The sequence below is a fragment of the Rissa tridactyla genome, chromosome 7 (assembly GCF_028500815.1).
Source record: "Rissa tridactyla isolate bRisTri1 chromosome 7, bRisTri1.patW.cur.20221130, whole genome shotgun sequence".
NCBI lineage: Eukaryota > Metazoa > Chordata > Aves > Charadriiformes > Laridae > Rissa > Rissa tridactyla.
In genome coordinates this window covers 52,488,630-52,514,083 of record NC_071472.1, presented here as the reverse complement: position 1 = coordinate 52,514,083, position 25,454 = coordinate 52,488,630, and the positions used below count along the sequence as shown (strand labels likewise).

The 25,454-nt window shown below is 42.1% G+C and overlaps 1 protein-coding gene across 1 annotated transcript in view; it reads left to right on the top strand.

The window, feature by feature from the left end:
- EFCAB5 (EF-hand calcium binding domain 5) overlaps positions 1–25,203 on the top strand; it is a 43,936-nt gene extending 18,733 nt beyond the window's left edge. The window contains exons 8-23 of the mRNA XM_054209045.1: positions 2,759–2,914; positions 7,925–8,024; positions 8,743–9,025; position 9,199; positions 9,489–9,630; positions 11,533–11,747; positions 12,964–13,120; positions 16,418–16,707; positions 17,603–17,775; positions 18,505–18,733; positions 19,455–19,607; positions 20,812–20,915; positions 21,716–21,969; positions 22,530–22,759; positions 22,964–23,060; positions 24,552–25,203. Of these exons, the coding sequence (XP_054065020.1) occupies positions 2,759–2,914; positions 7,925–8,024; positions 8,743–9,025; position 9,199; positions 9,489–9,630; positions 11,533–11,747; positions 12,964–13,120; positions 16,418–16,707; positions 17,603–17,775; positions 18,505–18,733; positions 19,455–19,607; positions 20,812–20,915; positions 21,716–21,969; positions 22,530–22,759; positions 22,964–23,060; positions 24,552–24,760 (2,793 nt within the window). The 3' untranslated portion in view covers positions 24,761–25,203. The remainder of the gene's footprint in view (positions 1–2,758; positions 2,915–7,924; positions 8,025–8,742; positions 9,026–9,198; positions 9,200–9,488; positions 9,631–11,532; positions 11,748–12,963; positions 13,121–16,417; positions 16,708–17,602; positions 17,776–18,504; positions 18,734–19,454; positions 19,608–20,811; positions 20,916–21,715; positions 21,970–22,529; positions 22,760–22,963; positions 23,061–24,551) is intronic.
- The last annotated feature ends 251 nt before the right edge of the window (positions 25,204–25,454 follow it).

The following is a 25,454-nucleotide window of genomic DNA, read 5'->3' as shown; positions in this document are numbered from 1 at the left end:
AATAGAAATAAGGACAGACCCTCAATTGCAGCAGTGCTAGTGGGTGCTGTTACAATAATTAAAAACAGAGTATAACGCAGCTGTGCAGAGACTAATTTCAAGCAACCATGTGTGATTTTTGTTCCTTCTTCGCCCTCAGGAGACTCACATGTTCGGTATTTTGCAGAGAGATGCATTTTTATGATAACTTGTTGAAGGCTTTTTTAAGCTTGAAATGAGGTATTTTTAAATTTAACCTCAGAATAACTGCATTTAATTAAGAAAACTATTGTGGATAATGTGAGCCCAGAGAATTGCTTTTGTCAGTGAAATGAAGCATCAATCTATAACCCCTATGGTACATGTATAAGCACTGAATGAATTCATGCTCCATTAGCATTAGAAAAATGTTTTAAAATATATTTTGTGTACTCTTTATTTTAACTCAATTAAAGATATGACAACAGAGATCAGAAGTACAAAAGACAGGGACTGTCAAGCTGCCTGATTTACCAGTCAGCGCATCGTTGTTCTCAGAATATATTCTCTGATGCTTTTTCCAGTCCGGCTTTAATTGAATCAAATGACGAGGCTTTCATCACTTCCCTTGGGAACTGTTCCATAATCACAGACCTCGCTCTCAGGACAGGGCTGCTTCTAATCCTCAGCCACAATTTACCTTTGTTCATCAGTCTGCATCATCCACCAAAACCAGAAAGAGAGATGATCTTTCTGCACGCTGGTCCAGGCCCTTTCACATGTGGAAAGCATTGCTTTTTAATGGACCTTAAAATTAAATGGCAATTTTTTTTTTCTTCCTTGAATTCATTGCAACTTTGGGTTACTTAAAGGCTGTTAGACACTCAGTAGAGAGACCTCACACGTTGTTGTTGGGTTTTGGGGTTTTTTTCAGACATGCAGAACAGTGGCTGTTGTATTTTTACATCCTTCGTGACAAACTCACGGGGTCATTTATATTAAAAGTGTTTAAATCCCAGAAACCAGTCCTTAATAGTTTATTTCGCAGGCTTTGTACTCTAACATGCAGAACCCCCAGCGGTCTGACGCAAAGCTATTGACACCGAGGGAAATGCTCCCATTGCCTTTGTAGGGTCAGAATTGGGCTTTAAGGTGAGATTATTTTCCATCTTTGCATGTGGCTTCCTCGGTTTCTCTTGAGATCAGCAGGAACAAAAGGCAAAGGTCCATTGTTATTGGTGATAATGTGCTCGCGAACACATCAGGTCTCACACTGGGTAGCAAGAAGGAGGTGTGCCAGCTTTCTTCTGGTGGCTGTCAAAATCTCTAGGTTAATAATAAATAAATGTATGCTTATTATGCGTACAGTTCTTTACGCAGAAGAGTGCTTTACACACATCAGCTAAGAAAAGCTTATGACTCTACAATAGTTCCTCCTGCCCACATAGCTGAACATACGCTTCTAAAATATTTTCTGTGGAGCTGTTAGACAGCAGCATTAATACACAAGCCTTTGGATGTGTCACCAAGATGACATACAAAATAACAACCTGCTTGTCCAACCTGCCTCCTCCCAACTGCTGTCATCTCTAAGGTTCATCTCTCGCAGGGCTCCAGGTTGTAATAGCTCCGAAAAGCTACTAAGATACATGTAGCCCCAGATCTGCCGCCTTCTGTCCAACCCACCTACATTCGCTCTTTTTATGCTGAAATGCAGAAAAACCACACATTGCGTTAGGAGTTCTTCTTTCCCGCCAGCCACCCCTCAGGCCTTTGGTTGCTGCTTTTCTGCTCTTCCTCTCCACTTGTCCCATATACTTGGAAATTATGCAATAAAGACATGAATAATAATACTTCAATATTTCAGTTTGTTAATGCCTGTGCAGCATTTCAACAAGTCCAAGAAGTTCTAGCAGTTGTGTCAGGTATCCATACTCTAAAAATGGGATAATGGGAAACATTCCGTGTTTGCAAATTCCTCTTTTTAACTGTATAGGCTCCCTGTTACCGTGGCTGGCTCCAGAAACCCGCTATAATAACTCAGCACAGGCTTTGGGATTGTGGTTTGTTCTGATGGCCATTATTATTTATGTCATGCACACCACATTTTTAGAACCATATTGCTTTTGCTCATAAAAACCACATGGCTATAAATCCAAAGTGTTAAAGTGTCTCCAAGGCTAGAACTTAAAATAAATCTGGAGTCAGTAGTATTCCCAGTGTCAGAAGACTTAGGTGACAGCAGGCTCGTTTTCAAAAGGTTCTTTCCTTTTTTTATTGTATCCAGACTGGTTCTCTAAACACTGAAGTTGTAGGCAATGGTCATTTTGTGGCATTAGAGAGTTGAGTGACTGTCAGGTCTGCAAAAACTAATGGCTCAAAATGTCTCCTTGGGTGTAAAGTCAAGAATACTAAATGCTGCAGAAAACCATGGAGAACTTATATCCTCCCTGAGATACCCCTGCTTAAGGAAAGGCGTTTCACAGGAAGGATTCTGATCCAGCATCCCTGACCTACCGAACGTGATAAGCAACCTCTGGGCCAGGAGAGGAATTGTTCAATATGCATTTGAGCAGTGCCTAGCGCTGCGGTGTCGCAGGCTTTTTTGGAGAATATTGCTGCTTCTGAGAGAAAAAACGAAGTAGGCAGTGTAGCATCCATGCACCAAGCCTGCATTGCGTTAGCAGATTGAACAACAAATTCCTATATATTTCATTGCATGCAATAGATATTTAAGAGTTCAAATAAAGCTGAAAATACTTGAAGAAAGCTAACCATTTACACCGCTTTCTCTCCATAGTATGTCCATTCTTACACTGAACATTTTTCAAATGACACGTTCCAAGAAATCCTGAAGCATCTCTGTCAGCGTGCTGATGACTTCCAAGAAGCAAGAAGACATGATACGTGGAGGCAGATGTTTACTGACCTCTTCCTAGATTGTGATTATGGAAAGGTAGGCAAAGCAGCTCTCAACTTAATTTTAACATGGTGATGCTACCAGGTTGGTATTTCTCTGTGTCACTGCCTTCTTTTTATTCTTCATGACTCTAGATACTCTCTTTGTGCTTACTCAGCATTATTTTAGAAGCTGCGTTGTCTTCAAATTCATCGGTCTCAGACACAGAAATAGCCAATAGCCTATAAGCTGATGGCTAATTAGAAACTGATTGCCCTAAGGTGATGACTTGGGGCTGAAGTTCAATTTTTCTGGAGAAGAAATTAACTAGAAACTTCACTACTTCCGGTCATTACTTGCTCCCACAGCGCGTTCAGAATGTTTGGGTGCTGATTTGTCTATTCAGCTGTACTTCAGAAAAGATCACCTAATGTAGATTGACCTTAACAAATGTGCACGTTACTACAATAGTAACATATATTGCGTTAATTATGTTGCATTAATTTATACACCTTTAGGGCTTCTATCAATAAATCTCATAATAGTTTAAATTTACAATGCAAAATAATCTATCTTTACAACAGCTCTGAGAAAAGTACTGTGAACTTCAGCCACAGTTTATGGGCAGGAAATTAAAATACAATGAGTCAGTTACAGAGCCGGAACTGGAACTCAAAAGCCATAATTTGGTTTTCAGCAGCTCTAAACTCTATCTATCATCCTCTGAATACACCTGCATCCCCATTAAAAAAAAAAAAAAAAAAAAAGCTAGATTTTTTTATAGAAACAGTAAATAGTAGGAGCTGAAGAATCAATGGCATAAGCTATTGTTAAAAACTTGGGCTTCATCCAAAAAGTATGGTGCTTGTTATGAGTAGCCCAAGCTAGCCAGTTGCCGGCTACTACACAGCAAATGGTTGCCATAATCTTACAGTTTTCTCCCCTACATAAATTATATATTCCGTCCAGCACTCCCCTGGTGATGTTTACAGCATGCCTACCCAGAATGAACTGTGCTCTACAATGTCATGCTAATAATGTCATTACCTCTAAGAGAATAGAATTACACAGCACGTTTCAACACCAATAGTGTGTTTTAGAGAACAGCAGGCAAGTTGCTGTTTCAGGGATGAGGAGGGAAATGTGTCTGCTTCTCAGTTAGAAGACATTTCATTTTCCTTTTGCTCTGTCAGAAAGAGCTATGACGGATCCTCCTGGGTAGAGTAATATACAAAGCTGAATCCTATCTTTGCCACGCATTTTGAAAGGATCCCTTCTTTCCCTTTCATGTTTTAACGTGACTTTCTTCCTATTATTTCTGCTGCAGTAATCACCATCTCCATGCTACTAATCCCAGTGGAATCTCAGAGGCAAAGAGCCAAAAACGCTAGCACAACATAACAAGAGCGAGCAGCTATCAGCACAGACGCCGTCACTGCCCAGAAAAAAAAACGATCCGAGCACAAACATGGTGGCTGTTTCTAGCCTCCGTGGTAGCCTTGCTCTGCAAACTGAGTTCACTAAACTGTAGTGTGGACCGTGCAGTTCTTTTAAACCTGACCTGGTTTCTTTTGTATAGCTCTAATAAGTCCTGCCATACTGTACCCACAGGGAAGATAAAAGATGCAAACTAACCCAAGGACTTCTACAACTTGAATGTGATCCATTACCTGTAGTAGTCATTCTGCAAAGCACAGCGAAGCAGTTGTTTCAGTTCCTCATTTACATTTCTTTGGCAGCAGGCAGTTATTCCAGTCTGCATGGTGAGCGTGGCTGGCTGCCTCAGTGAGTTGCAATTAAGGCCAGGGAGCTGAGAAAGCAGAGTTTAAATTACAGTCAAATTAGAAGGTATCCACATGATCATTATTATGATTTCAAATGCATGCATCCAGAAGGATGGCAGCTCAGCAAGAACAGCCCAGACTATACAGTGAAGCAGAAACTTTCCAAGACAATACCAGAACACAGCAGAACTGCGCTAATGCCCAAAAAGGCAACAGTTCGGTAAATTTTAAGCTTATTCCCTCTCTGTGCTCACATGGCTTCAAGCTGCAACAGAGTAGGTTTAGGCTGGACATTAGGAAAAAATTCTTCACAGAAAGAGTGGTCAGACACTGGAATAGGCTGCCCAGGGAGGTGGTGGAGTCACCATCCCTGAATGTGTTTAAGAGTTGTTTAGATGTGGTGTTGGGGGATATGGTGTAGGGGAGAACGTTGTAGAGTGGGGTTGATGGTTGGACTCGATGATCCCAAGGGTCTTTTCCAACCGGAATGATTCTATGATTCTATGTATCAAGTCTAGTTTCTTTTATACATTATAACAGAATCTGCATTAATTTTCAGGGATGTTTTAAGCCCAGGATCTTTAAATGTAACTGAATTCAGTCAGAGATTATTTTTCAAACTAATGAAGTTCGAGACACTCCTGATTACCTTTCTTGCAGTACAGCAACAAGAGAGTCTGCTTTCTCATGACCTTTTCTGCGTGTCTGTTCCTCCCATCTAGCTCGCTAACAAGCATATTGTGGTGTTCGGGATACACGCATCACATTTCCAAAAAAACAATCAAGAGGTTAAACACTGACCTATCACTGATTAAATGGCAAGTCTGGTTTAGTCTGCGTTGCTAAAGGAATTACTCAGAGATCACAGAGCGTTGCTGAAAACAACTGAGAATCATCACCTGCCAATATCGAGGTGACAAGAAAATTGGGTCAACGTGTTTTAACTCTCCAGCCACGAAAGTTGGCACTCGTTAAAAGTGGAGACAAGTTTTGGGCGGTTGTACAAACACAGATGGCCTGCTGTTATTTATAGTGGCTGCTGTACCTGTCCCGACGACAAGACTCAGAACGAAACGCTGATGGGCAGGAATCTTTCACCAGCCTCCCCAGTCACACACGAAGTACAAAGAAGCATGACCTTTTCTAGTAAAAAGTAGGAACGCCAAACGATAGCGTAACTGGGTATAGGACCCTGGAACTGGTGTTCCTGTTGTAATGCTCCTCTTCTCTATAGATAACTTTACTGTGACGTATCCCTCCCAAAATAAGTCGTAAGGAAAAGTGTCTGGGACCTCTGGCAGAATGGCAAATCTGTACAAATTGTAAATGTTAAAACAAGGTGGAAAATATACCCCTAATTCATATTCTGTAATTTCTTAGAAGGAATTTACTATTTTTAATGTAAAAATAAAACTATTTAATCTAAATCACAAAAATCTTCTAGAATATGAGTTCTCTAAATCCTCCAAGTATTTTATTTTAAAATGACAACAATGTATCTGAATCCCAAACCAACATTTTTATTTTAATAATACTTTATTCGTTGATTTACCTTTTTAATAACATAAAGCTTTGCATTAGTGCTGCCAACTTCAAGGCAGCCAGCAGATGATTGTGACAAGCAACAGCTGAGGAAACGTAAAGGGAAACTTAAGCGTGTGTAATGGAAATACTGAATGGAGAATCCAAATATTACGCAGTGATCTGGTAACATCTTCAGAAATGTTCTGCGTATCTACTAAATGGATGCAGAATCTGATCTGATATATTCAACTGAAAACCAAACAGCATCAAGAAATATTTGTGTGGGAGCGTGCAAGATATTTGTATATTAATGTCAAGAAGATGAAGACACCGGGAATCAGGGCCTACATCTTGTAAGTTTAGGGACAGAATTATGTGGTGACATTTGTTGTTCCAAACCCACACATGGCTGAAATTCAACTGTAATTTGCCTCATTTTTTTACCAGCAGGAATTAAGTTACAGGAGTCTGAAAGACTAAGTCTGGACTGGATGGCTGCTTACATTTCAGTTCTGATCCTTTCCTCAGAATTTGCAAAAGGCTTTCAGTTCCCTGTAGAGGAAAGGTGTTGGAGAAAACGTGATGTATTCACTTAGTTTTCAGTATTAGCTTCCTCGGGAGGCACTTCACCAGCAGATACCAGAAGGGTATCTCTCAGTTGTTTTCAAATCCTCTCTTCCTTACACTGATGCCATTAATTATGGTTTTAGATTATAAATAACGCAGTCACCTTGAGCTCATTTCCAGAAAAGAGCAGCAAACTTCTTCCTGTATTTCTTCAGTCTAAGGGCAGGAAAAGTTCACAAGGAATTAAAAGCTTGGCGAATTTTACGTTTTGCAGTTTTTAATCTAAAAACAAAATGTGAAAAGGAAATCAATAATTCAGTTGGAAAGCGACTTGCTACAAATAATGAACTTAAGTAAATCCGTTCTCTAATTAACTACTGTATTTCGCTAATGAGAAGGAGATTACAAAGGTGGCAGGACTGAAATAATGATAACAGGAATTCATCATAAAATGGAAAACTTGAAATCGTTTAGATTTGCTTTGCTCTTTAAACTTACAATTTCCTGATTGGAAATGATCCATTTCATTGTCTTTTCCTGGGTTTATTGTCTGCATACACTCACCCCGAGTAACAAGGACTTAATAAACTCTGTATGTTCCTCTGCACTGGAGCTACTGATACCTCTCTCGCCTCTGTGGTCAAATGTGTTCGAATTTTTAAAGGAAATTAGGGAGGGTGTCACAGTAGCTCAGATTTTTGGACTAATTATTTTCCCAGGCAGTTGCCAATACATCATGCTTCAAAGGAAATGGTGGGGCACAAAACCAAACTACGCTATGCAGTCACTAACATCACACGGCACGGCCCATAACATGTGAAAATTCTTCCGCAGTACTGTCAGGCAATCAATATCTGTCTTGAAAGTGTGAAATGTTGAAGCTTTGATCTTTACATGAAGAACTCCTTTGGCAGAAGTGGCTACAATCATCCAACTGTAATTTGTCAAGAATATGCAAGAGGATGTGCCTGCAAAGTAATATGCATGAGGGGTTCCAGCTAAGCCCAGAGAAGAAATTTTTGCCTCTATGAAATAAATTCACTTCTTTGAAATTGGTACTGATGTTCTGGTAATGGATAATTTTCAGTCACAGGTAATTCTCAGCTAATGGTGCCTTTGTAATGCTGCAAATGTTGATGTAAGTCCCAAGAACCACAGGAAAAAAAGCAATAATTGTAATCTTTTTGTCTAGGTTGGGCTCTTAGATAGACAAAAAATACTTGCCCTGCTGGTAGACTTCTATGACAGAAGCCCGGTGGCTACTAAGAGGGGATTCTGTAACCCAAGACAGTGTAAGTATATGGGATGTTTCAACTGGGGCTGAAACATTTAGAGGTCACATGAGGTTGTATAGTTAATATATATTTTATAAATATTACCAGAAATGAACAGAGCCCGTAGGACGAATGAATGCTGTGAGCTACACACCATAATTTGCAAACACGTTTTGCAAACTGTGATGCAATGTTCAGAAATGCTTCAGCATCCAAAACTTTTCCTTCCTACAAAATTCTGAAGTACTTTTTGGAAGTAGGATTAAAGAAAGACTACTTTTCCTGAAACAATCTTTGTTTCTTACTGGGCAATATTAGAAGTTAATTTCGTGTTTACACTAAAATTTCTCCAGGAACATAGAAGGATAAAGGAAAACCACATAGAATCATCTACAAGAAAGTAAAATATTTTTGAGATATTGGCCATTAATTAATTGCTAGGATTAAATGCAAGGCAAATTACAGCTTTCCTTCTTAGTATGGAGAACTATGAAACATGATATAAATTTCAAAATGAATATGGTGTAATCCACAACAAGTGCAGATCTCTGCAGGCAAAGACATTATTCTGAAGGTTTGTGTTTCTGAGATGCACGTTTGCAGAACGTACTTTCTGATAGTTTGTATTTGTTAGGGAATACCTTTTTCCTTTTTAAAAAAATTTCCTTATGCAATAATAGAGAACATAAAATGAATGCAAACTATCAACTTATCAATTTTTTTTTTTTTATTTTAGGGCCAATAATTGAGCTGCAAGAGATTGAGCTTGCAGATTTATGGGGAGCCCTTGATGACCAGGAAGTTTGTGAGGAACTCAGTGAAAAGTTAGTCTTGTCTCAAACAGGAATTTCTGAGGGAGAGATTTTAGCGTATCAGCCTGTGGATGATAATAGACAAGGCACATATAGAATGAGAACTGGGGTCAGAGAAGGTCTTTTTGAACAAATGGGCATGAGTGAAGCTGAGACTGGAGGAATTTCTAAGGAAGAAAACCAAGCGGCAGAATCAAGTGATGCTGAGTTGAGAAAGGAAGGTGAGGATGCTGCGTCAGCAGTGAAAAGCACTGATTTTGAAGCTAGTGATTTGGATGGAGATACAATACATAGTGAGAAATCCAGTTTCCAGGAAGACATCAAAACTGAGAGGCAAACTGAATCTGCAAGCGCAGACAGACGGGAGGAAGATTTCCCAGGGTCAGCCTCTACTGAGTATGGTCTTGGTAGATATGGAGAACCTGGATCTGAAAAACAGGTGGAGGAAGAGGAATTTAGCCTGGGTGGAGAGCCTGATACAGAAACAAATAGGGAAGAAGATTATCATATCTTGGACAGAGAACCTAGATCAGAAGGGCAAGTTAGTCAGGAGGAGGACAATTTGATTGCAGAGGCAACCAACACATTTTCAGGACCTGCACCTGAAGCTGTAACCGTGACCTCAGAAGACAGAGCTGTGGCAGTCATGGACATCATTGCTTCAGAACAGGATGCTGCAGTTGCAAAGGTTGTGAAAGAAACTCCTGGAAGAAAAGAGAGTTTTTCTAGGCAGCATGGAAGACAGTTTGACCAACAGACAAGCTCAGAGACAAGAATGAAGGATGAGGACCTTGTAGAAGACCAGGGTGAAGGTAAGGCATTCTCCTTTATTCTGGCAGACCTTAATCTTTTCCAACATATACATTTGGACCAATTTAACTACAGGTGTATTTTTAATCCATTTCAAAACCATTAAAAAAATGTGAGTGATTTCTGAACATACAAGGATAGCTTTGATGTCTTCTCAGCATGCTGTTTTCTGCCAAGGTTTCGGAGTGTGCTCCTCTCACAGGACGGCAGGTGAGTCACTTTGCTGCTGATCGGTATTCAAGGCACTGAGCAGACACTTTAATTCAAGCAGGGACTTTCTGAGGCAGCAGCATTTTTATAATAAGGAGAAACTTCATGTTCTGTTTCACTCTGTAATATTAGTATAGCAAGACAGGAGACTGAGCACATTATATATAGAAATGACTTTTAATAATTTTTAGACTGTGATGGCCCATAGGGAGATATATTATGAGATCATATAGCAGGAACCTTTTATTTTAATGTCTCACTGTGTTTCCAAAGGACTACCATACTCCTTAATTGTGTGAAAAGGCCCTTGTTTAGGAAGGATGTGGTCGGGCAACCGCGTATCTCCTAAGAGGTATTGAAGGACCAACCTCCTTACTAGCACTCTGCGAATACGCTCTCGTGTCTCACAGTTTAAAACACTACAAGAGCTGGGTCTACGTTGCCAGAGCAGCCTAGTGACACTTATTACAGAAAGGGCTGTAAAGCTGGTAGTACAGCCCGCTGGTACCTACAGCTTTTTGTGGTTAACTCCCAGTACAGAGCACTCACCTGTCATTCAGACAGTCCCTGGCTGCGCATTGTCTGGGACATGCAGTGCTTCCATCTTCAGAGCAGATTCCCACCCTGTTCTTGCAGAAATGATGGTGTGATGGTACGATGCTCTTTGAGAGAAAGGTGGATGGAAACAAGAAGTCTAAATATAATTTTGAACCTATCTCAGAAAAGAATTTATCTTATTTACTCTTGCTAAAATGGATATTTTTAGCTGGGCTTAAGAAATGTACCATTCACCAGGTGAATTTCAGGAAGCAGTATTTCCAGATAGTAAAAATAAATAGCTACTGATAACAACAGTAACTCCAGAGACACAGAGGTAGATTTTACACATTAGTCAGCAGGGTGCTCAGACTAGTGAGCTCTGGTTCATGGAAGATTTATTTTTGAAATTGCAGGTCCAGCACACTCAGACAGACAGGATTCTCCAGCTGAAGCTAGCCAGGAGTTTGAAGTGCCGTGGTCAGGTGACTGCTCGTGTCAGCTCTCTTCATCTGCTTCACAAACTATAGCTTGGATATATGTATTTATTTTTTTAGAAATATTTAGAAATTTAGAATATTTAGAAATAAAGTCTTTTAGAAAAGCTGTATCTTGTGTCTTTTTTAAAATCTTGTATCATTACAAGGTACATTTTATCTTTCACCAGGTGACCTTCTGACTTCTGACCTAAGCTGCAGGTATAGCAGCTATGGAGAGAGAATTCCAGAGGACTGGAAGTCTGCAAACACTAGATTTCCAGGTATTTGGTCACCAAGTTGTGTGTTCACTGGGGCGCATAGCGTCTGGCAGTGTCTGCAGACGTGCCAGTACTGCTGTGAGCTGAAAGTTTGGGTGAAAATACAAACACTATTTCCCAAAGCTGACTTCAAGAAAAGAATTTCAGCTCACCTGTGTTCAGTGATTTGGCCTGGTTGTATGATGGCATCCATGCTAGACTGGAGCAAAAATCTGAAGAGATACTGTTAGAAAAGTATAGGCAGATTAAGGCCTCGAGTCATCATGGCATGAGTCCGTATCCAGCCATTTTATCACTGGATAGGAAGTGCAGGATTCGGGACTGTGTTGATATCTGCCACGTGGCCGGCTTTAGGCCAGCGTTTGGCTTCCTGCAACACACTGTGCTTTCTGCCTTTCAGACTTACATCCCATCATGGCAGAGATTCAGAACCGTCGGGCTTCTCGTCCTAGAAGTGCCTTTGATAAAAACTGCCTCAACCTGCCACAGTTTGTACAGCTCCTGGAGACATTTGTTGGTGAAGACATTTCTCTGCCTACTGTGAAGAGGCTTATTGCATTTATCAAAGAAGAATACAAACAGACAGAAGAGGAAAAAATGGAACAGCTAGAAAAAGTAAATATTGATAAGTTTTGCTGATCCCATGTCCAAACAAAACCCAAGCAAATGCCTACAGACACTGACAAAGTCAACTTCTAATATCATGCTGGCAGAGCTATTCACGTGCAGCCTTGCATTCTCTGTTTCTTCAAGAGACCTTTTAGCCCTTTGTTTTCATGTGGATCCTCCCTCCCTAGCCCTTAGCTCTAGAAGTGATGACAGACTCATCCTGTTGTCTCTCTGTTCTGGACTCAGTGAGACAGCAGGTTGATAGTTAATTGCGAAAGAGCTCAAAACATTCCATTCTGCTTATTCACCTTTATAATAGCCAAGAACCTGATCTCTGACCTACTGCACTGGCATGTACGTATGAGGTTGGGGATGTTTTGGGGAGGATTTTAAACCAAGTGTGTTAGGTTTTGCTATGCGCATGGCTGTATGTGAATGTGCACATGCTTCTTTGTGTTTAAGTTACAAGGTGCTCTTGCCATGTGTTGAAAAAGCATATTCCACTTCAGCAATACTCTCACTCACAGCACCAGGGTGCCCATATCACTTCAGAGTACAGATATATTTTGTGGTGGGTCTATCCGTAGTGGCCTCTCTAGCTGCATTTTCCTTAGCCCTCTTCCTAGTTTCCCTCTGTGCTGCTGACCTAATTTGGATGAGATATTGGATCTGACGGCTCTACTGTCCTCACGCTGAACACAACACACACTGCCAGTATTTTGGCCTTTGAGAGAATTCCACTCCAGCCATTTATCACTGTATGCTGGGCAAAGACTGTGTTTAAAGGACAAATTGTACATGCGTTTGCTTGGAGCCCACACACTTCAGGGCAGCACGAGCAAAATAATAATGTATGGAAATACAAACTGTCACATCTTTGGGTGTTACTAACAAGGCTGTGGTTAGTTCTTGCTGGGAAGACATTTGTATTCTGGGAAACTTGCACTTACCCGAGTTGATCTCACCTTAGATCCAGCACGGGTTTCATTTGTTCACTGGGAAATAACCCCCTGCGGTGCTGATTCTACCTGGTAAAACTCAACTGTCGGCTGTTTTTAGCGTTTCTAAATATCTCCCAGGTTTAATGATTTATCCCCAGGTCTAAGCTGTGTATTTACAGATTTGGCCTGACCCACAGGAAATACTGTATTTTCCATATTTGTGTAGACACTGAGCATCAGTGTCCAGGAATTACTAAAGACTGGCTGTTTCTCTGATGTAGGTTCACCACATGTCTCGCTTGGCCCAACGGAAATTGATTCTGGAAGCACTTTTCGAAAAGTGGGATAACAATGCATCCGGGTTTCTGGACCTGGAAGAGGTGGATGCTGTTCTAAGCACATTCAAGGAAGGGATGGACAAAGAGGCCTTGAGGAAGGGTAAGGAAACAGCTCTGCTCTGGGAGAACAATGTCAACACAGTAGGCCTTGAACCATTCAACGACAGTGCTAATGAAGTTGTTGGCAAGCACCGGTAGTTTTTGGTTTTGCAAGCAGTCATAAGCGTACAAGGTATGATGTATAAAATGAAAAGGAACAGCTATCCAAACCTAATTGTTAATGCATAGCTCCATCCTCTCCTGCGCGAGACTCCTCTGCGACAGATTGCCAGTCAGAGGTAGCCCAATGCTTTCATGACATTGTGCTGTGTTGAAAAATTGTTTCAGCTGTAACATGTAATATATAGGTGTGATATGGCAGTGAAAAACACACATAAAGCCTGAGGACACGCTTTGCACTTTTAGTCTAGCCTGTCTGTGTTATCCAGCTATTTTTAATAGCCACATTTTTACTGTGCTATCTGCAGGAACATATCTCATAGGAGCTTTCCTTATGGGTCTCAAATAGCCTTTAGTAATCCACACTGTTGTACAACTCTCATGAACTAGGCAGCAACTTTGAGTCTCACTTCTTTGGTGGCTCGTTTCTCTGAATAAACTTAGCAAATTTGGTCCTTGACAGAGTAGACTTGGGTCAGACAGAAGTGCTGCAGGTTCACCTGGACTTGTCTGACAGCCTCATACATGTTAACATGTGGGCATCAGGTGCTTTGAAATACTGTATTAGCAATTAAGAACATGTCTGCATGTGTGCTTGGGTGGAGAGGACCGGTTTATTCATCTCCACACGTATCTTCATGTTGCTTGTTCTGCCCCATATTACTGAGAATGGCTCATTTTGGCAACAACTGAAATCTCTTTATCCTTTAGCTCACTTGAGGCAGCTGGTGGGGTGGGGAGCGAATTGGCATGCTACGGTTAATTGTCTCCCGGCTGCACCGCCACAGGAGAAACTGGCAATTTACAGCTCTCTTGTATTGAAAGCATGCCAGAACACACCACAGAAATACAGAAGGACATAGTCCCTTCCATGAAGGGCTCATAAACTAAAGGACAAATAAATAGAAAGATAGCATAGCAAAATCAATACCACCTACAGCAACATAAAACTATTTCTAGCAGCTTCAACCTAATCTCTCAAAGACGTTGCAGGTTTGGGGAAGGGTTCACAGACATTGCGCTCCTCCTGGATGAAAACACAGAGTGGAAAGTGGGTAGAATTATTTGATTTTTCTTGTAAGTGAAAAGCGTAACATTACAGATATAATGGGTAAAATAATTCATTATGCTGTGGCTCAGTAATGAAGGCATTCATCAGGCCACGTTCAACTTCACGTGTATTTCTTTCTTTATCTCTTTCTCCAAAGAGAGGAGAAAGTGGAGGCAAAAATCCAAACATTTTTATACCATAAAAAAATTCTCCATCCTAGTTCTGTCAGAAAATCCGAAATTAAATTAAAAAACACTGAATGTTTTTAGATGATGGGCAGGATAAGACAGCATTAACAGTCAGCTCCACCGTGGTTGGGGCCAGTTAGTACTTGCTACTCATGTAGCTAAAATCGGTGATAAAATGCCCCCTCACTTCTGGGGGAGAAGGAGAAGGCTCTCAGCTCCCATAAACATCCGTGTCTTGAGTGTGCTGGGAGGCAACCAGGGCAGATCCCTGCCCGTTCCGGTGCATCATTAATCAAAGCATTTCCTATTACACTATTCCTTATAGACCACTGTACGTATTGATCACAAAATACTCCCTGCTTAACGGCGAAGTCGCGCTTCTACCTATATATCTTTGCTAGTCGGAAGCAGCTTGACATATAGCTCTCTTTCCTTTCCTTTACTTCTTCGAGTCCAACAGGATTTGAAATCAGGATGCAGAAAAAGAAATGCTGAAAGCGTGAGTCGTGGGAGCGCTGCGGGAGGCGCAGCCAGGAGCGCGGCCAGGCGGGCTGCGCTCGGGCACGGCACCCGGGGGAGCCCGGCCCCGCAGGGCCAGGCGCTGCCGGCGGTTCCACGGGCTGTGCAAGAGCACCCCCGTGAGCCAGAACCTCGGTGAGAGCTGGCACGGGGGGGGGGGTGAGCTGCTCTGTCAGGCTGGCTGCTGGTTTCAGTAACATCTGGACAGAAACCGATGGGGTAAATTTACATTTTCATGCTCAGTCTGTTAGGATCACAAGTCTAAGGTGAATCCCGTTTGTCTTCAGGACCTCTGAGCAAATTGGAAGTTTGTGAACTAGAATGAGTGGATAGGGGAAAGCGATTCTTGGGAATCATAATTTGAGCCTTGTGGCATTCCTCATTCCCCCATCCTCCAAGCAAACGGAAACTCTGCCAGACCTTTCTACTGCAGCTTATTTGCCCGTAGGTGGGCCAGCCCAGCTGCAATCTCTGGGACATGAAAAAGGGGACCGAGGCATGACTCCACTCCCGGCCTTGTGCAAGATGGGAAGGAGCAGCCTCTGTGCGGTGATCTTTATTCCTTCACTCCCCTGGAAGCTAACAGGCAGCACTTAATTGTTTTAGGTGCTTTTCATACTAATTTATTCTTCTAAACGCGCTCTTGCTCCTTCTGCTCCACATCTACATCCCTTGGTGCAGTACAGGTGATTCCAGAGCGCTGTCCCAACCTCTGTGTGACTTAAATAGAGCTTCTGTTTTCTTTGCTATTTGTTTATGAGATTTAGCACAATACAAATGTTACTTCAATAATTCATCAAAGGCATCTAAAGAAGGGTAATTAAGAAAGATAGTTACTTTGGAAGGCCTCAAGAGAAAAATATAACGTCTGCAAGTATATATATAATGGCAAATCCAGGAATATGAGTGATCTGTGAAATTATCTGTAGACTCTGGCCTTCACATTTTTAATGGGATTGATGAATAGTTTTTCTGTGAAGTCCCAACTACTATTACCGTATGCAGAATGCCTACCAGCAGCCCAGTCCCACCAGCCCCTCAAGTGTCCATAATATTTGGTTCTGACGTGAAGATACCTTTGATTTTTGATAACTTCAAGCAGCTTTCCTATTTTCCATTGACCTTTATTGTTTAGGTATGCTGCAGAGGTATGAAAGGGGCACAGGAGCAATGCTGTGCAGGTTTCTTTCTGAGTAGGTGAGAAAGTAGGCATCTCGAGGAAAAGGTGCATTCAGTCTTGAAGCTGCAGATTACCTGTCAGGGTGACAACTTACATTTAGAGGGTAGCTGGAAGAAACCCAGAATGATGGACTGGAGCACTCCACCCAAAGTCAGTTTAGCGCTTGATTCATACTTTGCACAAGTAAAACATTTTATTCAAATAGACTGTCCCTGTCTTATTTGCTTTTTCTTCTACTAGCAAAGCAACACCTTTGCTCCCGTTACCCACAGCTCAGCAGAGTGGGGAAGCTATCCCCAAGGGCATTCCAGACTTTCCTTGAGTTAGTTGCTTCCGAGTTCACTGGCGATGGGGATGAAGCTATTGACAACTTGGTGGAATTTCTGACCGCAAGTGTGGAACGAAGTCACACAGAGTATTTGCAAAGCTTAACCAGGAGGAAATGGCTGCGTGATATCCAGCAAGCAGCTGAGACCAGTGGAGCGAGCATGGAAGCGGTTTACAAAGCGGTGTTTAAGGCCCTCTCCCAGGTAGGCACCCCAGGGAGCACAAGAATCGTTTGTGTTGGGATTGTGACACTGACTGCAAACCCCCATGCATTTGAGTGGGACTCGCAGGTGGCATGGGAAGCTGGTCTGAGGCTGGTCTCCTTGTGCCTTCTGCACTTAGCTGGTGCTGGGAAGAGAACATGGTTACGCACAGAAAAAGTCACAGGTCAGATCTGCAATACACGAATTCTTGACCATGCTTTGCCAATAAAGGGTGCATCTCATGGATAATATGTCTCACTTTTTGAAGGGCTGACTCAGATCAAATCTGGAAATCTAGTTTTAGATTTAGTTTTAGTTCTAGTTTTAGAGCTTCTGAAATGAAACACGCCAGACTCGGCATGGGACAAAGATCATTAATTTGTACTGGAGATAGATAGTTTCATTTTTAAATTGCAGCTGCAACTTTAGATTGTTAGATTAGATTGTTTAGATTGTTAAAGCCCCCTCAAAGCAAAACTTCTCTCATGGTAGCTGAAGTGCTCTTACAATATTGCCTAGGTGTGTGATAGCAACCCTGGCACTTGTTTGTCTGATTGTTCCAAAGGAACGTCCTATCAGAGAAGGAGTTTTGCTTAGACACAGGTTATAATTGGGATTATTTTTATATGAACTGCTCCCCATTAGCAGCAGGAAAAAAAGAAACCCATTTTCCTTGCCAATCAAAATACGAAGTGTTTTCGCTTGCGACAGAGCGTACCGGTCAGACACGATCACAGCACAGACACACACATGTCATGCAGTTGGTGCATGACATACAAAATCTGTGACCCAGAACAACATCTCAGCAAAAATGAGACAAGCGCTAAGTAGATGAAATAAGTGCAATGGCCAATGGCTAACGTACATAATGTAATGGGAAACGTTTGGTTGCTAGGATGCAGAAGCCCATGGGGATAACAAGAAGATCAGCGCATATATTGCCCTTTTGGAAGAGAACCAGCCCTCACCAGAGCGGGGACACTTTCTCCTACGCTATGTGGCATGTACTGCAGATGATGCTCCGTATGTTCTTAACAAGATACTTTACAGAGACATGAAAGGAGTAAGGTAAGAAAAGACATAAATAACAGTTTCATTTTCTCAAAAATATTTAGAATGTAGGGGTACCAGGCAGTGTTTGGGGAGCACTGGGAACAGAGCACTCCAGAGAGGAAATCTCCTCAGGGACTGTTGTGGGATGATTGATTATCATACACGTGCCCTTATACTTTGCATGGTCTACTTAGAACTGCTCTGTTTGGGATTTCACTCCTTTCCTTGGGGAGATTAGCTCACAGTCTAATAAATCTCACCCTTTAGGAAAAATCTATTATATTGGGCCTTTCTTCTTTAAAAATTAATTCCCTTACAGCAGTTTACATCCACAGGATACTTTTTGAGAACAATGCCTTTCCTTCCCTAGTGTTTACACTATAAACAACTTTCATGCCTCTTTACTTCTCGTTTCCAGAAGCTAGACATATTTGTCTCTTTCTTTAAATATTGCTTCTTCTAACCTATTAAATGTAACTGCTGCTCACTTCTGTATTCCCTATCATTACATTCATTTGTTGATGTTTTTAAAATGTCCTGAGGATGAAAAGAGCCTTATTTATCACTGTTGTCTTTGGGATGCAAGTGGTAAATGTGGTATTTCTGGGTGTGGTTGGAGTATGGAGCTAACACCTTCCTTCTCTGATGCCAAAAAGCCGGGAGAGATCAAAGCTGCATTATTTATTGCTTTGCTAAAGGTTTTCTGCTACTCTGAACAAACATGGTCATAAATTTGTTGTTCAGCTTCGCAGCTGTTGAAGAGGGAAAGCCAATCCATGTTCCAAGAGTTCAGCTCCATGGAAATATCCACTTCTGGAACTATGACCGCCCAGTGGAGGAGAGAAAAGGTTCACTCCTGGTACTGCCATTGCACGACGCTTGCTGGAGAGCCTTTGGCATTCTAGGAGTTGACACTCTTCGGGACCAGTGTGAGAAAACCATCTTTCTGACCCATGAGATCAGATTCTACCAGGTGGGCACCACCAGAAAGCAGTCTGTTAGATCATTCTTCAAAAAGCTGTGTAGGGACCACCTGAATTTTACATGTTCGTTCTGAGTAAACCTAAGATGTACAACTAAGAAAATAAATGTGTACCCCTTTTTACGGTATATGGTGAAAGTGGTGTGAGCAGAACACTTTATCAGTATCATACTGATTAGCATGTTATCTGTAATTGATTACCAGGTATCACTTCATCAATAATTAATTTAAGCTTCTCCTGAATAGTAAATCAATTGCACTTTTGTGCAAAGCCCGAAGATAGTAGCTTTAATTTCCTGAAGCTCTGAACCTCACACTTGTGTTTGTTTCCATAAAGCGTCACAAAACCTTACTTTTTCCATGATGGACTAATTATAAGCAACAGCAGTCCGGATTTCTTTGGGACGCTTAGAGCCGGCCTCATTGTGTCTGCAGCATCTGGGCAGCAGGGAGCGCAGTAAGCCAACATTACCAGTGAATTTGGCTATCTCCACTAAACAACAACTTTGTCTGGTTTAGGACTTGGCTGTGACCTGGGGACTCCGGAGTTTTTGAGCATTATTTGATAAGGGACATTTCACAGTCACTTTTCAGCTTTACAAGTTCTGATTAAAGTAACTTGTTAAAACCATTCTGCTTCATTTTGCTGCATGAACATTTCCCCAAATCATATAGAACTGTCTGGCTCATTTGGAGCATTCTGCTTTCACAGGGAGTTTCTCATGCCTTCAGCAAAGCCTACCACCATATTTGTACGCTGGAAAATGTTCTACAAATGACTGTTACTGCTCTGGACTGGTTGTATCCCAGGGCACCCAGCATCCACACCGTTGTTACGTACCTGGTGGAGCCTGGCAAAGACAAGGTACGCAGGATACTGCAGTGAAAAGGCCTGTAATAGTCAGGGGCTGACAGGGCTACTTCAGGGAGGACCTGCCGTTTCTAGCTGCCTGCGATTTCCCAGTGGTTTTACCATAAAAATTGAAGCCTGCCTGAGATTCTTGTGCCTGTGCAATGAAAGGTCTACAAAGGTAGAAAGGGAAGGTTCCCACTCTTCATTCTTTTCATCCTCCCATGTACAACAATTCAACAGCACTGCTAGTGTAGCCGCTTTGCCACGGGAAAAGGGACTATTATCCTACTTCAATGCTCACAGCTACATAGAACCAATAGAGCAATCCATCTGCCCGCCCAACCATCCATTCACCCACCCATCCATCCATCCATCCGTCTGTAGGGTAGCCAACACTGCAAGTCCCAGCTAAAGCTTTGCTGCTTTGTGGAGATTCTGCGCATGTCAGAATTATGCTATTTTATATGAAAAAAAAAGAATGCCTTAGCTAATGTATTAGCTCTTTATTCTGAGCTAATATCAGCAGCCAAGACATAAATACAACTCAGGAAGTTGCTGCTACCAATCAGCCAGCTCGTAAAGGCAGCCCCCCACCCTGCAGATCATATTCCAGTTGTTCAGCAGGCACTCGGGCCCTGGGAAGCTTGTCAGTTCATGGACAAGTGAGTTAAGAAGATGAAAAGTGTATGCAATATTTAGGACTGATCCTGTGTCATCACGAAGACCGTATGACATCTGCTGTAGCCATAATTCAGCTGCTTCCTCTGATAAGCATGGTTTATGTTGGCAGCTTTCTGTTGTCATTCCTGGCTCTGCACTGTTCCCTTGTTAGCTGCCTGATAGCCAGGTCACTTGCTCCCCTCTGAGCTTTTCACATGTCAAGGCACACTGACACAAACCTGGCATGAGAAAGAGGACTGTGAGGGGATGGGAAAAAGACGGGAAACCTCTTCTTGGCCTGTGGGTTCCTCAGTGTGGAGCCTCAGGGTGGATTAAATAGTCTGGCTGAGGGAGGTCCAGGGCACATTCTTCATGCACTTTGAGCAATACACTCTGGGAATAAAACCAAGCATTGTAGGGAGATGTCTTTAAACCATACCATTGTACTTGAATGTACACGGGATTTTCCTTTAAGCAGTATTTTCCTCCCTTTCCAAGCTTCAAAATAGCTATTCCTTTCTTGGATGCAGCTCAACCTCCCATTTCTCTCTGGCAGACATGTGACTACGCTTTGCGAAAGATGATTACTACAGATAATACAGGACAGAAAGAAATTCATAGTTCTCCCGTTCTTCTCCTCAGAAAAGAAAACCTCTCAAGGTAGGCTCTAGCACCTCTAGTCACCTCTGGGCCTAGACTCTAGTCTGCATCAGGCATGATCCGCGTTACACAAAGCCCACGGTAATGCAGCCCTGCAAGAGTGTTCGTAGCTTTCTCGCTATCGAGGCTTCTGGTGCATATACATGTGATACCGAATTATGAAGGAGTGAGGAGTATTTTCTCTTTGAGTTTAGGCCTGCAAAAACTTAACTTTCAACTTAATGCTTATCAGCTGAGCTGCCAAGCAAGCTCCACGTCTGCTCTGAAAGGTTTGCGGGATTAGAGCCTACACTGCACCATTTTGCTCTTTAGAATAATCTGTCTTTTTTCCTGGCCATATTAGTCTCATTTCCTTCAACTATCTGTTTCCTTCCACTGCCAAGATCCTCACAGACTTGTCTTTTAAGCATGTCATCCCTGTCAAAGTTGGCTGAACAGCCCTTTGCTGTTCCAGCAGATGCTTTTACTTTTTATAAAACTCTATAGAACAAACATCAACATGGTTATAAAAAGGAAACTTATAGCAAGGTTTGTTAAACTCTCATGATTTTCAGCAATTGGCTTGGCTAAGCAATGTTGTGTTTCACAATGCTATTTTCTCCTTTTTTTATATGGCTTGAATGATACTTAAAGCTGTGCATATTTCAGTTCAAGGAAATAAACAATGATTTAGAAATGTAATACCTTTGTTTTAACAACAAGAGATGAACAACATCTTACTAAAATATGCTAAATAAATTACCAAAAGAAACCGGAATGCTAGAGTCTAGTACATTTTCCTCTCTTTACTCTCATTTCAGAGATTACCTATTTAAGTGCGTAGACAGTTCAGAGGCCATTCGCACGTCTGTCTGTGGAGAACATCACATTGCAGTACCTCTCCGTGACCTCTCAGGACAAGCTTTTGGGATATTTGATATCAGCGTTGGACGCCACCAGAAATTACCCCCTCATGAACACAAAGACCTGCAGAAAATGCTAAAGATAGCCCAAGCTGCCTGCTCTGAGATACTGGAGATGTCTTCAGAGGAAACAGAACCAACCGACGTACTCGGTATTGTGCATACAGAGCCAAAATAGATTTTCTAGGGGTGAAATTAGGAATCTCAGTAAAACCACATCTAAAATATAATTCCTACAAATACGGAAAGACAAATACGACCCGTTGGTACACGTAAACTACTCCTCGGCAAGCCTAAATTAAACAGAATATCTAGATTTTGGCTCTAGTTCACAGGATTTTTGCGCCCAAGTCCCATTGAAATCAAAGGTGTTAAGCAAGGTGCTTTATTGCCTTCAGGGATCTAGAATGTCTTCCTCAGACCTGCCCCAACTAAGATCAAAAGAACTTGAATGTCACAGTTCCAGAATTACCTGCATGCCTGAACCCTTCATGGACCTCTGCTTGCCCCTGGGGCAAGTTTTGTCTCCTTCTCAAGCACATACCCATTTTTAGAAGTTTCATAGGATGCTTGGGCTGTATACAAACCAACCACTCAGTCAAGGAGCCAAAGAGTTAATCCTAAAGAGGGCAGAGCTTTTCAGTCGATAACATAAGTCTTGAGTAGCAGATGTTTCTGAGAAACTTCTTGAAAAGTTTGCTTTTGATTTCAGAGGCAGAACATACGGCAAATTTGAGGCATGCAGGGATTCTGTTCCACCAGTTCATGCTGCAGGACCTGCGCGAGTGTGTCCAGAAACTCGATGCTGAGAGCTTTGCTGAAATAAAGAGCTATGCAGAACCTCCAGCTGCGGTACACAACATAGTGAAGGCTGCGCTGTTGCTTCTCCATCCAAACTGGAAGGGCTCAGAGGAGACAGAGAACTGGAGCCAGTGTAAACTGGTGAGACTTCAAAATGTTGAGACTTGGGTTTCCGTTCTTCCTCCCCCAAGAAGATGTACTGGAATTTGCCAAGGGTGAATTGGCAGTGACATAATTCATTACCTACAGATTTCCTATATGCTTGACTTGGTCATCTTTAAATCTGTAGCCCCTCTCTTGAGTTCTTCACTTGCCACCTGACTCTTTTTGTTCTCTGCATTGCAGAAACTTGATGACAATTTGATTCAGGAGATTTATTGCTTCGATCCTACTGCTGCATCTGTGCAAGTTCAAGCAGAGCTCCTGCTGGACTGCATCACTGGTAAATATCATAAACTAATTGTGAGATTACCAGACACGGCTCAGCAATGAAACAGTGTCAGTGGCAACCTTTAGCTGAGTGCTTTTAAGGTCCTTACTTCAGAAATTAACTTTGATTTCACAATAGATTAAACAACAGATAAGGATTCCTAAACATCTGCAGTCAGTTTTGGTCAATAAAAGTCAATGTGTTAAATTCAGAATCAAAATTCACTGCCTCAAGGAAAGGGGAGCAGATCAGCTTTGAAACCTACCAGAACAAGTGAGCTCATTCTAAACCCCCAGATAAACTTATTAAGAATGATGGTCCTTTTGGCAAGTAATCTGTAAAGACATATTAAGAATGATGGTCTTTTTGGCAAGTAAATCTTCCTCAGACCACCCTGCCCTGCCCCCCGAGGGACTGACCCAGCTCCAAACAGCAACACGATTGTGGGCGGACAGAGTGAGCCCTCCTCTTTGTAAACACCATCTGCCAGGTACTTAATATACTCACTGGCCATACACGGGAGCTGGGTTTCAGTCTGTCTTGCTCTCCTTTAATGAATGTGGGCTTTTTTGGTGCCGGAGCAGTCAAGAGGCTATTGTTATTTGCAATATCTCCGCAAAATAAATGACTTGTTCTTGTTGAGATCTCTCCTTTGGTGATCTAATGCCAGTCTGAGGGGCCAGTTAAAAATAAAACGTGGACAAGACTTGTTAATTTAGCTGGGGATATTTATCAACAGTACCCTGCCTACTGATGAACACTGAACCCTTAATGCAGTCATAGCTCCTTCTCGTGTGTTCTCATATATATTAAACTAATTCACCAAAAAGAACGAAGCAGGCCTAGAACATCCAGTCCTCCTCCGGTTAGGGACACAGATGTAACTAGAAAGAATATAGCTTTGGCAATGGTATGCTACAAAAGGTTGGTTTTCCAGGGTGGAACTTATTCTGAGAGAGTAGCGTCAGCTCAGTGGTGTGAATACAGGTATAAGTCACAATTAGAGGAATTTCCGTAAAATGAACATCAGGTAATGCCCGTATGTTCCATATACGTGTGCTGTAACATAGAACAGAGCACAAAACAACCTACACTCCATTGACAGAGAAACCTGTATGATTCTGTGGTGACCTTTAATAGCGTTTAATAAAAGAGCTTTGAAGGATAATTACTCTTAAATCAAATCTGAGCTTGGGAAAAAAGCACTTTTCTCTTTACATTTTTAATTACCAAATGTTTAGCATTACAATGTAGCAGAGCACTTTGTACAACAGGGTACCACAGTGTACCACAATACAAAAGAAATTATAAGTCCTGCGCTCGACCATTCGCTGTCACAACAATACTGTCCGCTTTTCAAAGCATCACCATTTTCCAGGGTGGAATTACTGGACTCGAGGAGAGCTCTGCTGACGGGATGATCTTCTCTGTTCAGCCTGGTGGTAACACTGCTCACAGGTTTGACTTGGCTTTGGGACTTCCCTCTTTTCTCCTTTGTTTCAGGGGCGCGCAGAGCGGCGGCGAGGCAGCGGGGCTGGGAGCCAGCCCAGCTCCTGGACCACTGGGTCCACACCTGCCTGGCGCTAGCCCAGGGCACGAGGAGCCAACACGGTAAAAACCTCTGTCTTCAGCCCCTTTTGGCGTCCAGTTCTGCTGTGCCTCCTGTTAAATCTCTTAATTCCTCATCTAACCTTAGTGATTCCGGTGTTTGACATCTTTTATTAAATTAACTCTTGTTTTTTTATTCTGTATGCATAGCTACTAAGTACTGGTTGTTAAGATGGCAGGATGTTTGCTAGGGATTATTAAGAAAATGCCATAAAAACATTGAAGGAAACAATTTTGCTAGTATATGTACTGAACGTTAATAGCTCAACTAAAGATTTTTTAATTAATTCTGATGAGAGGGAGGCAGGGATGAGTTTATGACTGCCAAGCTACAACGCAAACGATGCAGCAAAAATTTTCAAGATTCAGTCTCCTTAAATTACTTTTTAGGAATAATTTTATCTTGAGGTTGTTAATCAGCGTTCTGTCAAGTTTTTCTTAACATGTTGTGGAAAAGCTCTACACTTTTAATATAGCAAATAAAGCTTTCTTATTGGGATAAAGCTTGAAACTGGAGCCAACTGCACCGTCGGCAGCAAGATTTCATCTTTCCAATAATGTTTCTTTTGGCGGAATCACTTTTTTAATAAAATTTTGGGAAATTAAAACTCCTCTTTCTTTCTTTCTTCAGTCACCAACAAGCGACGACTCCAGGTAGGTGACGGCTGGCGGGGGCAGGGTGGCTTCTCACCCCCCTGCCCCGGGCAACCGGCGGCCGCGGGGAGGTAGCCCGCCTCGGGCCTTGCTCGCCCCCGGGCCCAGGCGGGGCCTCGGCTCCTTTCGGCTATTTTCGGCTCG